The 16,094-nt window shown below is 55.9% G+C and overlaps 1 protein-coding gene across 3 annotated transcripts; it reads left to right on the forward strand.

Moving 5' to 3' along the window:
- Nucleotides 1-1,138: 1,138 nt before the first annotated feature.
- Nucleotides 1,139-12,627, forward strand: TFAP4 (transcription factor AP-4). Of its 3 annotated transcripts, none has more exons than XM_035130876.3 (7): nt 1,143-1,463; nt 4,034-4,199; nt 6,432-6,530; nt 6,830-7,000; nt 7,631-7,774; nt 9,901-10,062; nt 11,271-12,627. In XM_035130876.3, exons 1-7 carry the CDS (start codon nt 1,375-1,377, stop codon nt 11,457-11,459), a joined length of 1,020 nt encoding a protein of 339 aa, XP_034986767.1. In that variant the 5' UTR covers nt 1,143-1,374; the 3' UTR covers nt 11,460-12,627. The 3 variants fall into 3 exon arrangements, with proteins under 3 accessions (XP_034986769.1, XP_034986767.1, XP_034986768.1); XM_035130877.3 differs by having other exon boundaries at nt 1,151-1,463; nt 7,631-7,720; XM_035130878.3 differs by lacking the exon at nt 7,631-7,774 and having other exon boundaries at nt 1,139-1,463.
- Nucleotides 12,628-16,094: the final 3,467 nt, after the last annotated feature.

Genomic DNA, 16,094 nt, shown 5'->3' on the forward strand with positions numbered 1-16,094 from the left:
GAAAGAGACCCAAGTTCCCCCTTCAACTGTGATGTTATAGAATCACAGAGTTGGAAAGGTCCCCGAGGGTCATCTACTACAACCCCCTGCAAGGAAGGATTCTCAGCACAGGTTTCCCATCCAATTTGAAAGCATCCTGGACTCTGCTTAGTTTTGCTGGCAGTCTTATTGCTGCACCAGTAGTTACAGTAATCTGGAGCCACCCCCTGTGTCACTCACAGGAGAAATTCTCTCAGTTGCCTAATTTTAAGGCATTTATTGCCAGCATGGATGTAGGGCCTTTGTAAATTTAGGCAGCCTCAGAATGGGCATGATGTTAATAACAGAATAAATAAATAGCCCTGCATTCCAACTGCAGTAGGCATGAAAGCCACAATTAAATGCCCCAGGTCCCGGCTGGGCAAAGGGTGCCTGTCCTTGCTGGCCCCGATCCAGGACGCTTTGCCTGCCGTGCGCGCTGTGCGGATTCTGGTCCAGCAGGCGAGGCCAGAGGTTCCCCAGAAGAGCCTCTGACAGTGCGAGGATCTTCCTGTGGGAAAGGCTGGGCTTCTGCGGGCGTTAACTGGCGAGCAACGAAACCGTTTATCCCCAGGAAAGGCTGCTGCGATGGAGCCTCGCGGCGCGCCTCTCCCACTCGCTCCGTTCCCTTTGCAACCAGCGCGCAGATTGGAAGCTCTTCGGGGCAGAGCTCGCGCTTGGCGGGTGTGTGTGTGTGTGTGTGTGTGTGTCCGGGCACGCGGCGACTGCCACCCGAAGGCCAAGCGGGTGGCTTCCCCTCGGAAGTTCGGGGGTGGCCCCTCGGGGGCCGCCGTCCCCGGCGCCTCTCCGCCCGCCCGTGCGCTCCTGCTGGGCTGCTCCGTGCCAAGCCGTCAGCTGATGGGCCGCATCACTCCGTAGTGGCGCAGGCAGCCGCGGGCCGGGCGGGCGGCAGGGCGGGCGGGCTCGGGGCCAGGCAAGGCGCGGGGGCTGCGGGGGCCGCGGGCGGGGCGCGCGCGGTCCGGGGTGCCCGGGGGGGCGGCGGCGGGGCGCGGGGGCCGCGGCAAATAGTCCTTTGTTTACATGGGTCGGTGGCTGGCGGAGGCGGCGCCGGCGGGGAGGGAGCGCTGCGCTCGCACCAGCTGTTTCCCGCCTTGAGGAGACGCGCACAGAGGAGCCGGAGCCGCACGGAGGAGCGAGCGAGCCGAGAAGGAGCGGCGCCGCCGGGCGGGGGACGGACACGCACGCGCCGCCGCGCACCCACACGCGCCCGCGCACCCACGCACACGCGGAGCCCCCTCGCCGCCTGCCCGCCCGCTCGCTCCCGGCCCCGATCCCCGCGGGCGCCGCTCCCCTCCCTCCCTCCCTCCCTCCGCCTCCCGCGCGCCCCGGCCGGGCATGGAGTACTTCATGGTCCCCGCGCAGAAGGTGCCGTCGCTGCAGCACTTCAGGAAATCCGAGAAGGAGGTGATCGGCGGGCTGTGCAGGTGGGTGTGCGCCCCGCCGAGCCCGGGAAACGGGCAGCCGCGCAGGGCCCATGGGGGGGGGGAGAGCGGCACCGAGCGACGGGCCGGTCGAGCGAGGGAGCCTCCGCTGCCCGGGACCCCCGTGCCAAGGGGCCGGCCGAGGCTGTGCGGGGAGGGCGGCGGGGTCTCCCTCTTCTCTCCCTCGGGACGCGCCCGGTCGCCCCCCGGAGCGGCGGGAGGGCCGCTGGCGGGAGCACGTGGGTCTGTTTGCAGGCAGAGCGGGTGCCCCGGCCATGCTGCCGCCGCCGACCTACTGCGCTCGCTGCGCCTGCCTGGCTGCCTGGCTGCGCGCCCAGCCCGAGCCCGGCGGAGGGAGCGCGGCGGCGAGGGGCTGCCGGACCGGGAGGGCGAGCGAGCGGGCGCGGCGAGGGCGAAGGCGTGCAGCTGGGCGGGCGGACGGGCGGACTAGGGAGGGAGGAGGGCACAAGGCAGCCATGCCGCCGCGGCTCCCTCGCCTTCCCCTCGGCGCGCCGCCCGCCCAGGCTGCCCGGGCGCCCTCCCCCTCGGGCGGGGGGCTTTCGGGGCTGGGCGGCCGCCCCATCGGGGCTCCCCGGGGCTCCCGTGCCGCCGCCCGGCCGCGTGGGGACTCCGGCGGCGGCGGCCGGGCCTAGCCTGGCGGTGACTGTGCAGCCTCCGAAGGGGCGGGCCTTTCCGCCGCGGGCTGCCGGGACATGTAGTGCTGCGCTCGGCCGGGCCACGCTGCCGCCGCCGCCGCTACCGCTCCGCACAAAGGCGCCCGGGCGCTCCCGGCCAGCCGCGCACGTGGCTCGGGACGCGGAGGCCGCGCGGGGAAGGCCTCGCCAGCCTGCGGTTTGCAGGGCCGCGTCTTCCGCGTGGGGCCGCCGCGCTCCTCGCCCGGCCGGCCGCCTTTGTGCCCGACGGAGCCCTGAAGCCGCCCGGGGCAGCGGGAAGGGAAGGGAGCCGAGCGGCTGCAGCCAGACAAAGGGAGCCCGGGACCCTTCGCCACGCTCTTGCCGCTCGGCTCCCGGGGCGCCCAGGGACGGGAGGGCTCCGGCGGGGACGCGGGACCCCCTGCCCCTGCTCAGTGGGGCAGCCCCGCTTCCCGCTGGTACCCCGGCGAGCTCTGCTGAGCTGCGGCCAGAGCGCGCGGCAGGGCGGGCTGGTCCGGGAAGAGAGTCCCGCGTTGCCGTGGGGGGATGATTCCGCTCCAAATTTTGGCCCTGGTCGCTGCCCATCTGCCCCCCCCTTGACTCTCTTCTCGCCACACACACCTGGCTTACCTGCCTCTTCTGCCCCCACCTGCCTTTTATTCATTGGCAAACGGTGGCTTTCAGGTGCCAACTGGAGCCCAGGAACCGTGGGATTTGAACCCACCACAAAGGGTGGTGGTGGGATTCCTCTGCACGTCCAGGTGGCCTCCCGCGACCCCTCCCTCTTGCTCCCAGGAAGCGGCCAGTTGCACATTCCTCCTTTGGGTTCTCAGCGCCAGCAAAGAGCATTTCTGGCTGGTCCAAGATCTCAGTCCCGACACAGCGGGGAGTTTTTCTAAAGAGTTGGAGGAGGTTTGAAAGAGCAGCACCTTGTGGGATGGACTTAAGTCAAACAGATTGTGCAGGCTCTTGACCCTGTGCTGGGAACCTGCTTGACCAAAGGCCCCTTGAAGGTTGGCTGTTAAATAGATATCTGCAGTCTACACACAACGCACAAAGAAAGTAATAAAGGCATGGTGTAAAAAGCGGCCCCAATTTGTCTAGCCTATCTCTCCTCCTCAGTCGTATCTTCCCGCCTGCCAAACCAGGAGGGCACCCCCTACCCCCACCCCTTACCTGGCGAGGGTCTTGTGCTGGGAGACAGTCCTGCAGCTGTGAGTTGACTTTGCATTGAATAGTTGGGCATATTTAAAAACTTTTCTGTCTTAACTCTTTGGTATGCCCCAAAGTGATTTTTATTTTATTTTAAAAAAGTCATTGCTGCATATTAGTTGGCCTGAGGCCCAGCACATCCCTGGACCAGCTCCCCATCCGGTGGGGATGATCCTGCACCGCTTGTTGGCTGCAGCCAGACAGGTTTCATCCTTTCCCTCATCCCAGCTACTTGCAGGTCCCTAGGCAATGGTCCTGAGGCTTTGGGGCATTTTGTGCCATTCAGGGCGGAGTTAGCCTGCCAGCCTGAGCTCTCTAGGGTGAGGACCTGCCTGGGACAGGATGGGTCCCCATCTCTCTGTGGGAGCACTCGAGTTCCCAGGCGGCAGGGATCTGCTTTAGAAACCAACACGGTGTTGACGCTTCATTTAAAGGCATTAAAAGAAAACTACCCCTGCTCATTTCGCAGGGGGATCTCACTCTGTGCCAAATCAGACCCTTTGTCCTCCTTGCAATGGTGTGTTCTGACTCCCCCCATCCCTGGCTGTTGGCTGTGCTGACCAGAGCAGGCGGGAACTCTAGCCCAATACCCTCTGGGCAGCCACGGCATCCCCCAGCCCTGGGGCCCACTGGCGGGCAGCCGTTCTCCAGGGGTGCAGGGCCACAGAGGGACTGAGCCTCCCTTAAAGCTGCTCGTCTCCCCCGCAGCCTGGCCAACATCCCACTGACCCCAGAGACGCAGAGGGACCAAGAGCGGCGGATACGCAGGGAGATCGCCAACAGCAATGAGCGGCGCCGCATGCAAAGCATCAATGCAGGGTTCCAGTCGCTGAAGACCCTCATCCCACACACGGATGGGGAGAAGCTCAGCAAGGTAAGGGTCAGGGGCACAAAGCCCTCTCCTCTCTGGGGTTGCCTGCTAGTCCTTGCTGGAGACTTCTGTGCTGTGCCAAGTATGACCCCCCCCCAAAAAACCCACAATTGCTGGTGATTGCGGCAGCAGATGGGCTGGGATGGGGGGCAGCTGGGCTTGGCATTTTCTATGTACCAGATGCAAGGAGCTTGGTTGGAGACTCCTCTCTCCTCGGAGTCCACTGGAGTTTAACCTTAGTAACTAAGTCTAGCTGCCGGGCGATAAGAGGAGAGGTCCTCTTGTGGAGCAGGAGGTTGGTTAGAAACTGGAAGCAGAGAGGAGGAATCCAATTGGCAGTTCTCCCAATGAAGAGTGGTAGAAAGTGGAGTCCCCCAAGGATCAGTATGGGGACTTTTTAATTTGTTCAGAAACAATCTAGTGCTCGATGTGAGCATTGAGGTGGCCAAGTCTGCCAATGGCACTAAATTGTTGAGGGTGGTTGCATAGCTGCCAAGTTATCCCTTTTTTACAGGGATTTTCCCTTATGCTGAATAGGCTTCCTCGTGAGAAAAGTGAAAACTTGGCAGCTATGGGTGGTTGAACCAGGAAGAGAAGAGCTTTGAAAGGAGCAAATGGGTGGTAAAATCGCAGATGCAGTTTAGCGTATAAACAAATGCAAAGTGATGCATGTTTGGGCAAAAAAATATATATCTTAATTTCAGATAGATTCTCCTGGGGTCTGAACTGATGGTTGTGGCAGCTGGCCCAAAGATGGTGTTGACCCAGTGTTCTGCCACTGTGAAAAAGGCAAATTCCATGCTAGGGATCTTTAGGAAAGGAATAGAAAACAAAACTGCCACTACCATAATGCCATCATTCAAATGATGAGGCTGCATTTGGAATTCTTTGTACAGTTCAGGTCAGCTCTCCTCAAAAGGGGTATTGTAGAGTTGGAAAAGGTTCAAAAAAGGGCCACCAAAATCATCAAGGGAATGGAGAGTTCCGTATGCAGAAAGGTCCAAACATTGCCTTTTTTAAAGCCCATCTCCAGGTTGGCCAAACACCAACTCTCAGCCTGAGCTTCCTCATGGAGCTGTTATGAGGATAAAATTGGGGTGGGGGGGAGAAGAGACCCTCTGTGCTGCCTTTTCTGCTCCCTAAAGCAACGGCAGGAGGAGAACGCCCTCATCTAGAGACACTCGGAAGTCTCCCCAGGAAGCCCAAGGCTGGGACACTCAGTACAGGCAAAAGGAAGGAGGACTTTTCCACGCAGCACAGAGTGAAACTGTGGAACTCGCTGTAGCGCTTAATATATTAAAATCATATCGTTAAGCAGTGTACCAAAAACTGAAGCTGCTTCGGAAAACTTAAAATATTACAAAAAGCACACAGCTACATAAAGAAATGTTCTCTTACTACTAAGTTATTGTTATTAATATGCATAAATCAGTGTCAGTTCATTCTCCTTCTGGCACACCCTCCGGGTTCTCACCCAGAGTCCAAACCAACTCTTAGCTCGCCCACAAAAGTCTCACAGTGAGAAGAGTTCCTGGAAACAACAAGCTTTGCCCTCGCCTCTCACTCCAGGCTTGATTTTTACGGGCAGCTCAAGGTGGATGGTCCTTCCTCAGGCTGCCCACAGCTGCATCCCATTCAGCTGCCCTCTTGTGGAGCTTTCTAGGGGCTGGGGAAAGAGCCCCACTCCACTCACAGTTTGCTTCCCCAGCTGCCTTGAAGGAGGGCACAAGGGGCAGCAAGTCTCTGGCCAGCTCTCTCTGCCTGCGCCCCCCAACCTAGAAATCCTTCAGTGGCTCAGGACTGCAATACCTCAAGAACTGCCTCTTTCTATATGAACCTACCTAGACCCTGAGATCATCTTCTGAGGCCCTTCTTCGTGTGCCTCCTCCACAGGAAGTCTGTAGGGTGGTAACATGAGAACAGGGCCTTTTCTGTGGTGGCTCCTCACTTGTGGAATGCTTTCCTCAGGGAGGTTCACCTGGCGCCTTCATTATACACCTATAGGTGCCAGGCAAATATGTCCCCCTCTGACTGGGCCTTGGGCTGATAGATACCTGATATTCTTTTAAATGTGTTTGTGGGAGAAGGATATAATTGTTTTAACTATTTATTTTGCACTTCCATTTTGCATTTTGATGATGATGATGATAATGATAATGTGGATAATAATAATAATACATGCTGGATTTTATGTTTGACTCTGCACCCCCTCCCCTTCCAATTGCCCCTCCCCAGGCAGCGATTCTCCAGCAGACGGCAGAGTACATCTTCTCTTTGGAACAGGAGAAGACACGTTTGCTGCAGCAGAACGCCCAGCTCAAGAGGTTCATCCAGGTATCTGCTGTGTGTGTGTGTGTGTGAGAGAGAGAGAGAGGAGAGCACATAACATTCCAGACTTGGGAGGGGGGTGCTCCTCTACGCTCAGGGGGTGGGGGGCTTCTGCATGTGCTCCTTCCTTGCTCCCAAGTCTCTCCCTGGAGCTGCCACAAGCCTGTGGCTTGCTTTGCCTGGCTGTGTGGCTGAGCCATGCCCTCTCAGTCGCCGCTTGGCTGCATTGGAGGGGGAGGGAGAGGGAGAGGGCAGGCCTCGCCCCTCCACCCCCCCTGATGCTCACGGTGCATTTGCTTGGCCAGGAGTTCAGCGGCTCCTCCCCAAAGCGGCGGAGGGCGGAGGACAAAGACGAGGGCATCGGGTCCCCAGACATTTGGGAGGACGAGAAGGCCGAGGACCTCCGCCGGGAGATGATTGAGCTGCGCCAACAGCTGGACAAGGAGCGCTCTGTCCGCCTGATGCTGGAGGAGCAGGTGAGAGAATGGGGGGCATCGCCTGGGCCGTGGGGTCTCCGTGGGCTTGGCTGTGTGGGGAGGGGAGATGGCTTGGACCGCTTTCCTGGCCCCACAGCTCAGGAGGAGCATCCTTCAGGGCTCCTGCTTGTCACTCTGGAGCAGGGGTCAGCAAACTTTTTCAGCAGGGGACCGGTCCACTGTTCCTCAGACCTTGTGGGGGGCCAGACTATATTTTGGGGGAAAAAATGAATTCCTATGCCCCACAAATAACCCAGAGATGCATTTTAAATAAAAGGACACATTCTACTCATGTAAAAACATGCTGATTCCCGAACCGTCCACGGGCCGGATTTAGAAGGCAATTGGGCCGCATCCAGCCCCCGGGCCTTAGTTTGGGGACCCCTGCTCTGGAGGGTGCTGTCAAACAAGCGAAAGCCCCGGAATGTTTCTGGAGGAACAAAGAGAGCAAAGAGTAGCAGGGTTTGGCCAAGGAATTTGGTTTCCCTTGCGAATGGGGTGCAGAACAGGATATGCCCTTTGTGCACCCGACTAGCCCACTGAGTACCTGGCCCTCTCTGTGGCCTTTGTGGGGTGTTGGCGTGCCCTCCCAGCCCATGACAGGGCCTTCTTCTCCTGGTCCCCCGGCAGGTGCGCTCCTTAGAGGCCCACATGTACCCCGAGAAGCTGAAGGTGATTGCGCAGCAGGTTCAGCTCCAGCAGCAGCAGCAGCAGGAACAGGTGAGGCTCCTGCGCCAGGAGACACCTGAGCACCAGCAGCAGGGCCGCCCCCAGGTGAGTGCGCGGCTTGCCCCCCGCCCAGCCCCCTTAGGATGCAGCTGGCGGGGCCAGCACTCTTGCCCCAGCCCCCCAGAGTCCCCTGGGAGACTCGTGGGGGCTGAAATCCAAGGGAGTTGGACAGTGCCTCCCAAAGGAGGGCTCAGCATTCACCTGGGGGCTTCCTTCCCCCCGGAGAGGGTCCTTGCACACCTGGGCAGGCAGGAGTCTCGGCTGCATCCCCAGCAAGCGACTGCCACTTGGGCAGGTGCCACACATCCGTAGCCGCGAAGCGTTTGGCAAGAGACTTTCCCTCGCAGCTCCGGCTGGAATTGGGGAGGGCAGGTGTCTTGCGGGAACTGCCCTCCCCTCCGTGGCACAGCCCCAGCCCCTGCAGCCCTGGCTGCTGCTTCTGCAGTGCTTATGTGGTGCTAGGAAATCTCTCTCTCTCTCTCTTTTTTAAAAAGACATTTTATTAAATTTTCCAGTTAAACACATTTAAACAATAACAAAACAAACAACAACAAACACAACATAAACATAATAAACACATAATTTTTCTTCTAAACATCTTATCAATTATTACAATTTTCTTTGCTCTGCCGAGCTTTGACTTCCCTCCCTCCCCCCAGTCATTTTTTTTTTTGTCCATTCCTGTCTTGCAGTTTCTTTATTCCTTCTATTTTAAGTCAGTTCGTAGGATTTATTTCAGTCCTGCAAGTGTCTTTAAACTTCTACAGTTCTTCTCCATATAGTCCACAAATTTACTCCAGTCCTTTTGGAACTTTGACTCTCCCTGGTTCCGGATCCTGCTAGTCAGTCTTGCTAATTCCGCATAGTCCATCATTTTTGTCTGCCACTCTTCAATCGTCGGTAACTCCTGAGTTTTCCATTTTTGGGCTAACAAAGTCCTAGCCGCGGTTGTCGCATAAATAATACTTGATCTTCTTTCACAATCTCCTGTCCTATAATAGAAAAGCTTCAGGTTTTTTGGGAAAGGTATATTTAATAATCTTTTTCAATTTGTTATATATCATTTCCCAAAATCTTTTATTTTTTTTCGCATGTCCACCACATATGATAAAATTCACCATCCTTCTCTTTACATTTCCAGCATTTTTTACTACTCATCCTAAACATCTTAGCCAATTTTACTGGGGTTAAATGCCATCTATACATCATCTTCAAAACATTCTCTTTCAGGGCAGTACATGCAGTAAATTTCAATGTTTGATTCCACAATTTCAACCACGCATTGTATGGTGCTGGGAAATCTCAGCTGCCTTTGGCAGCTCTCAATGGTGGGGCGAAACCATGGGGCAGGAGAATGTTCTTGTGCTCATATTCTGCTCATGAGCTTCCCCAAATGTGCGCCTGGGCGGCAGCTGTCAAGAGAGGACCCTAGATGTGCCAGGTGCAATATGCCCTTACCTTCTCATGCCCTGCTGCCTGCCCGCCTGGGTTGCCCACTTGCCACATCTTCTCGGAGGTGCCAGGGGGGCCTTGCTGTCCCCAGGTCCCTCCTGGAGGATGGGGGGCGGCGCCCCCTGTACTGAAGCCATGTAGTCATTCTCCCACCTTTCACTTCCACCCCTGGGATCTGCCTCTCCCAAGCCCTTGCTCCACGAGTTCAAGCAGCAGGGGGGGGGGCACAGCACAGGTTACCTGCCTGCAACAAAACCCAGCCCATGCTGATGCCTTTGTGCTTGGGTGGGTGGGAGAGAAGGGGTGGGTCTGGGAGGCCCAGGCTGGGGCTCCCGCTCCCCCCTCCAGACGTGGCCATGTGGGGCCTGAGTCCCCCTGGAGAAAGGGAGACACACACACACACACACCCCGGTCAGGAGCCAGGAGTGGATCATGGCTGCCCCTCTAGGCCAGAGCCGACTCCCTGCCCCAAGGTCTTATCTCAGGCACCCCCAAACTTCGGCCCTCCAGATGTTTTGGACTACAGTTCCCATCATCCCTGACCACTGGTCCTGTTAGCTAGGGATCATGGGAGTTGTAGGTCAAAACATCTGGAGGGCTGCAGTTTGGGGATGCCTGTCTTATCTCCTCCAGGCTCAGCCATTCTGCCTCCGACCACAGGACCTTCTTAGAGGCAGCCCCTGGTGACATGGCCGGTCTCTTTTTCTCTCCCCCCGCAGCTCTTGTCGGCAAACGGCCCCCCAGCCCCCACCCACCACCCGACTGTGATCGTGCCTGCGCCACTGCCACCCTCTCACCACGTCACCGTGGTAACCATGGGCCCGTCCTCCGTGATCAACACTATCTCCACATCCAGGCAGAATCTGGATACCATCGTTCAGGTGAGACGGGGAGACCCACGTTCACGAGGGGAGGGGGTCAGGGAGCGTTTGATTTGGACGCAGGAGGTCCCAGGTTCGGATCCCCAGTGGCATCCCGAGGGAGGGCGGGGAGAGAAGCGTTGCGTGGCTCGAGTGAGTGAGCCAAGCCATATCCTGGAGGCAACAGCCAATCACCCCAGGTGCTGAGGGTTCACTGTGACCTTGAGGTGCCCTGCGCCTGCCCTGGAAGACAGAGGCCCCCACAAATGCACCAAATTTTGCACCTCTGTGTCCTGTTTCCCTAGACCAGTGTTGTTTGCTGCTGTGTGACAAGCCCCCTATAATAATAATGTATTATTTCTACCCCGCCTATCTGGCTTGGTTTCCCCAGCCCCTGCCCCCCCCCATCCCATCCACATTTTCCTCAGCGCCAGGCGAGGAAAGAGATGCTGGATCCTTCTAGAGCAGTTGGGGGGGGTCTCAGGGGGGCAGCCCTCCACAGAGAACCTCTGAGCCTGGCGGAAGGTGGAGGTGTCTCATCCGGGTGCAATTTTTGGCGTGGTTTGTCTCTTGCTGTTTTTGAGACTCGTTGTTAGAAAATGACGCAGGGTCTCATGGCTCCTTTATCGTAGCAGAAAGCTTCTGTGGAAGTTGCAAAATCTTAGACCCTTTGGCGCTTTTGAGGTTTTGCTGCTCAACGGGCTCTCCTGGCGATCCCTGTGGGGTCGGGGAAAGAGAGAAGAGGGGGGAAGCTCCCTTTCCCTGGGGCTGAATCCCCAGAAACTGAATCTAGGACCTTCTGCATGCAAAGCAGGTGCTCTAACCACTGAGCCTTCCTTGACGCTGCTTGGTGACGTTTGGTCCCGGGTTTGATCCTCGGCACCTTGAGCGGAAAGGATTTGTGGGAGGTTGCTGTTGGCAGGCGTGGACCTGATTCTGACCAGTCCATGGCAGCTCAAAGGCTCTGGGGTACGAAGGGATTGGGGTAGCCCCTCTGCAACCCCCCCCCCAACCTGGGTCTGAGACCTTGCGGGGGGCCCTGATCTGGTTAGATCCCGTGGGGCCCTCAGTCTGCCAGTGGACCTAGCCAAGGACTCTTCCTGGGGGCTCTCTGATCCTAGGCAGCTCCTGGGAGATTCTTTTCCGCAGACAGAGTCTTGGGTGTGTGTTGGGGGGCTTCAGGGGGCCAGCTTGCTGTCTTACACTGGTGTCTTCCCCCCAAAAACCAGGCAATCCAGCACATCGAGGGGACACAGGAGAAGCGGCTGCTGGAGGAGGAAGAGGAGGAGGAGTGCCGTGGTGCCGTCATTGTGACCCCTGCGCGGACCGGCCTGGAGCCCTCCAACTCAGACACGGCCTCCGACTCTGAGGCGGATGACAGCGACTCCATGGAGCACAGCAAGGCCGAGATGCCCTGACCCCCACCTGGCCGCGGGGGGCGGGCAGGCGGGGCAGGGTGTGGGTGAGGGGACTTCAGAGAAACTTGCGTTGAATTCTTTTACAAAATACCATGGAATTCGGGTCTCTTTTATGACCTTTCGATACTGTAAATGGGAGCGTTAGAACCTGCAGGGGCCGAATCCTTGCCCTCTTCAAAGCCAAGGGGGAGGGGGGGCGGAGGGGAGGGGGCAGCAGTGCGGTGGTTTTCAGAGTGCCTGGCCTGCATACGACAGTATGGGCCAGGTCTGGAACTCGGAGCCCCAAATACTCAGGGGGGAACGTTCATATAATTTGCCTACGGCCACGCAGTGGCGGGTGCCCCCCCCCATCTACTGGCACCCTCCTAGGCCCTGCTGGGTTGCCTTGCCTCCCCAGTCGTCCCCCTCCCCAAATCTCTGGGATAGACTTCTCTGTTTTCTCCCTGCTAGTTGGCCTTGCAAGGACTGCCTCCCCACAGGCTGTGCCCGGGGCTCGGTTCCTCGGCATCCCCCCCAGGGGAGGCAAAAGGGCCCAAGGGGGTGATGGAAGGCCTGCCCGTAGCAGGGCCGGTACCCACGCTGCCACCCTGGGGGGCCCTGCCTGCAGCCCCCTCCTGCATCACGGGACGGCGGGCTTCCCTCCGTTCTCAGGGGGCCAGTTCAGGCTTCTGGCCTTAGTGGCAGTCTGGGTGGGGGGTGTTCCTTTTCAAAGATGACGCCGTTTCTGAGGGGTGGGCCGCAGCCTGCCACGTTGGCCACTTTGGGCCCCCACCCCCCGTGGCTTCTTTCCTCCTTTTTTTCGAAGCACTTAATCTGTTCCGTGGGTCCGACTGGGTCATGAGGGCGTGCGTGTTCTGTGATCGTTGCTTTTTGTTGCGTCCTTCCCCGTTCCCCCCCCCCCAGCTTCCCCCAATTTGGCTAGAGGCCTAGGCCAGTGTTGTTTAGGGCTGTTGGTATTTGGTAGGTTCCTCCCCAGCCGCAGCTGTTCTTCAGTTCTTTCATTTTTTATATGGTTTTTCTGTTTTGTTTTTGTTCTTTTTTTCTCTTTTTTTACAGTTTTCGGGTCTTCGTGTTCATTGAGATGCTATTATATTTTGTTAAGAAAGTGGGAAAAATGAGGCTTGTGCCTTTGTAAAGAAACAAAATAAAGTTTGTACTTTGTTTTTTAGCTGTCTTTGTCTGGGGTCTTGGTCTTTGGGCTGCATCTTCTCTAATTATTATTAGAATTCATTACTCACCTTTCGCCCTAAGCCTCAGGACAGGGTTACACCAAATTATTATTATTATTGTCTATATAAATAAAAATGTAAATGTCCGTTCGTTACCCATCTATGCGCTCCAAAAGTACTTGACGAATTGCTTTGAAATTTTCACACAATGTTGCATTCGCATAGAGGAGCGTTTTTATATACGTAGATTACATAGATGTCTCACCTGTGACCTTTTTTAGAAAAACCTTCTCGCAAAGTTAGTTGTATTACCATCTGCTGGATGTCAAAGAAGCACAGCTGAGGATCCCTTCGGCTGCTGCCATTGGCTACAGACTATCTGTGACATCACAATGACACGGCATTGCCCAGCCAGCACAGCTGAGGATGCTGCATCATAATCTCAGGCATCAGCTGCTGTCATTGGCTGAAGACTATCAGCGACATCACAAAAGAACATGGCAACCTACTGAATATAAAGGTGGGCCTTTCCAAGCAGAACACAGAAAGCAACAGCAAAATAATGCCTCCCAGAAAATCAAACTTACCGCATTTCTCCAAAAATAAGACACCGTCTTATATTTATTTTTCCTCAAAAAAAACCACGGTGGCTTATTTTCAGGGGATGTCTTTTTTATTATTATTAAGTATGGTACAGTTTAACCTACAAAGTTAAACTGCCTATCACTATGGCTTATTTTTGGGGTATGGCTTATTTTCGGAGAAACACGGTAGGTGGTCGTACTCGCGGAGCGGAAACAGTACAACGAGTCATTGCAAATCAAACTGAGGAAGAACGGGCCTCATCGAACGAACAAAAACAACAAAAAATGGCTCAAATATGTGATGAGGAAGCACCAGAGAAAGGTGCAGCCAGACTTGAGCATGCACGGTTGCAATCACAGCGATCGCGTTCTGCAGCTTCAGATCTGCTTCGTTCTCAACAGAATGAACGCGACAGGCAGAGTGGCTAAAAGACGTCAACGAGAAACAACAGATCAGCGTCAAACACGACTCCATGCTCATCAATCACGCAATTACAATCGCCTTGCATTTCGGTACAACCCAACTGATGATTATAGTTTGAGCCAGCAGGTTCTCATGGGCAGTATGACTGAAGTGTGTCCTTATTGCCAGGCTCAAAATTACAGCACAGATGATCTTTTGTTGTATGTCCAATCAAATATTCCAAAACTTAGCACGTGAGCAAAAAAGGCATTTTTAAATATTACTACGTACTACTACTACTACTACTACTACTACTACTACTTTTGCCCTGATAGGGATTCAAGGTGGCTTACAGATAAAAATAAGAACCAATAAAACATAGAAAAACAATAAAATAAAAAGAGAGAATTATATGCAGTGGTACCTCGCCAGTGTGGTGTAGTGATAACTCAAGGGTTAAAGGCAAGAAGTTGTGCAATGAACGTGCCAAACATGGCACCGTGGGAAGGGAGTCCCACAGCTCAGGGGCCAGCACAGAGAAGGCCCTCTTCCCCCTGGGCAGCCACCCCCAAGCCCCAGAGGGTGGAGGAACCAAGAGGGCCCCCTTTACCAGTCTCGGCACCTGACAGTGTAGGGAAGCAGGCAGCCTTGCAGGTATTTTGGGCCTGAGTTGTTTAGGGCTTTGAACACAAATGCAAGCATCTTGAATTGGGTCCGAAAACAAACAATGGCAGCACCTGTGCTTGGGAGGGGAGGGGGCTCTCACCTGCTCTCTGGCGCAGGACCTGCTGGGGCTCCTGCTGTTCAAAGCAGCTCACTTGCCCCGTATCTGTTTGCTACAAGAGGTCACCTCACAGTCCTGGAAGGAGGGTGCAAGGCAAGTAGTGAGAACAGTCGAGAAGCAAAAAATGCACACACAGGTAGACACCCCTACAATACCAGGCTTGCATGAATAATTCGCTCTAATTTGGTTGCGCTTGGAATTGGGTTCCTTTGTCTGCAGTTTCCGGGTTTCCCACCAGAGGGAGACATTCCAAAACACCAACCCTGTGTAGGACACAGACATTGAAAGATGTCTAGGTGACTGCTCAGCACATTTTAAATATTTTTAAGTTCTTTCACGAAACCATGGGGCGAAGGAATGCCCTCTGTCTCCTCCTGGGGACCCATGACTGCCATTTGGTCTAGTGTATGCCAGGAGGAACTAGGAAGTTTCCTTGTCTCGAGCGTCATCACACATGACTCGCCCAGGGAGTCCTAGGGTGCCTCTTCTGCTCTGCTGCTCACTAGCTCAAGGGTGGCGCAGAAGGGACTGGCCAGCGGCTGGGCAGAAAACCTTTGCCCCACAGTTCCAGAGGTCTTCATAGGATGAGAAACAAAGGTAAGGTGCAATGTGCAAATGTTCAAGTGTGCATCATGCAGTGCCGAGAGCCATTGGGGGGGGGGTTGAGGGGGCACCTGCTTCTCTCCCCACCTCCACCTGTTCTCCCACATGCTTTTACTTGAATCCTAGGAAGCAAGCCCAGAGAGCACTCCCTGTATGACATCCGAGGGGCTGTGCAGCTCATGCTCTGTGTGGAAGTGGATTTGTGCGTGGAGAGGGCGCAAACAGGCCCACCACCCTAAAAGGCAGGAGGTAAATGGGGGGGTGGCGGCAGTGGGGTGTTGCACTGGAAAAGCCCCACAGATGAGCCAAGGAAGAGGCAGACATCCAGCTGGGGATGGTGGGGAGCAGCTGCTCGCTTCCTGAAGGTTGCCCAACGTGTGCCCAGGACTAAGGAAGGCGGCCAGAGTCACTTGCTTGAACGGCCACACCTTCTCCAGGACTGTCTCTAGCTGCCTGGCCCCTTCTGCTGTTGGGTCCCAGGGTATGTCAGCACACGTGTATGTACAGTACTGTATTCCCTTGCATGTGAAGACAGGCTCTGCCAGATTGGACGGATGAGACCAAGAGTGGGTCCTGTGGCCAAGAGAGCCAGTGTGGTGTAGTGGTTAAGAGCGGTAAACTCGTAATCTGGGGAACCGGGTTCACGTCTCCGCTCCTCCCCATGCAGCTGCTGGGTGACCTTGGGCTAGCCACACTTCTCTGAAGTCTCTCAGCCTCACTCACCTCACAGAGTGTTTGTTGTGGGGGAGGAAGGGAAAGGAGAATGTGAGCCGCTTTGAGACTCCTTCGGGTAGTGATAAAGCGGGATATCAAATCCAAACTCTTCTTCTTCAAATCCAAGGCAGCTTCTGCTGTAGCGGGAAGTAAGGGGCAGATGGGGCTCACCCACCTGAGAAGGAAAACTCTAATCCCAAACCTCTGCTGCCTTGCAGGATATCTTTGGGAGAAGAAAAGACTCAGGAGGAAACCCCACACAAATCCAGAGTGGAGTCCCTAAGGCGGTTGGGTGGCCCCTTGTACTCCTCCTCCTCCTGGCAACTCCTGCAGCCAAGCAGGTGCCAAACATATTGCTCTGCTTTCCTTTGGATCCCA

The sequence above is a fragment of the Zootoca vivipara genome, chromosome 13 (assembly GCF_965207765.1).
Source record: "Zootoca vivipara chromosome 13, rZooViv2.hap1.1, whole genome shotgun sequence".
NCBI classification, from domain to species: Eukaryota; Metazoa; Chordata; class Lepidosauria; order Squamata; family Lacertidae; genus Zootoca; species Zootoca vivipara.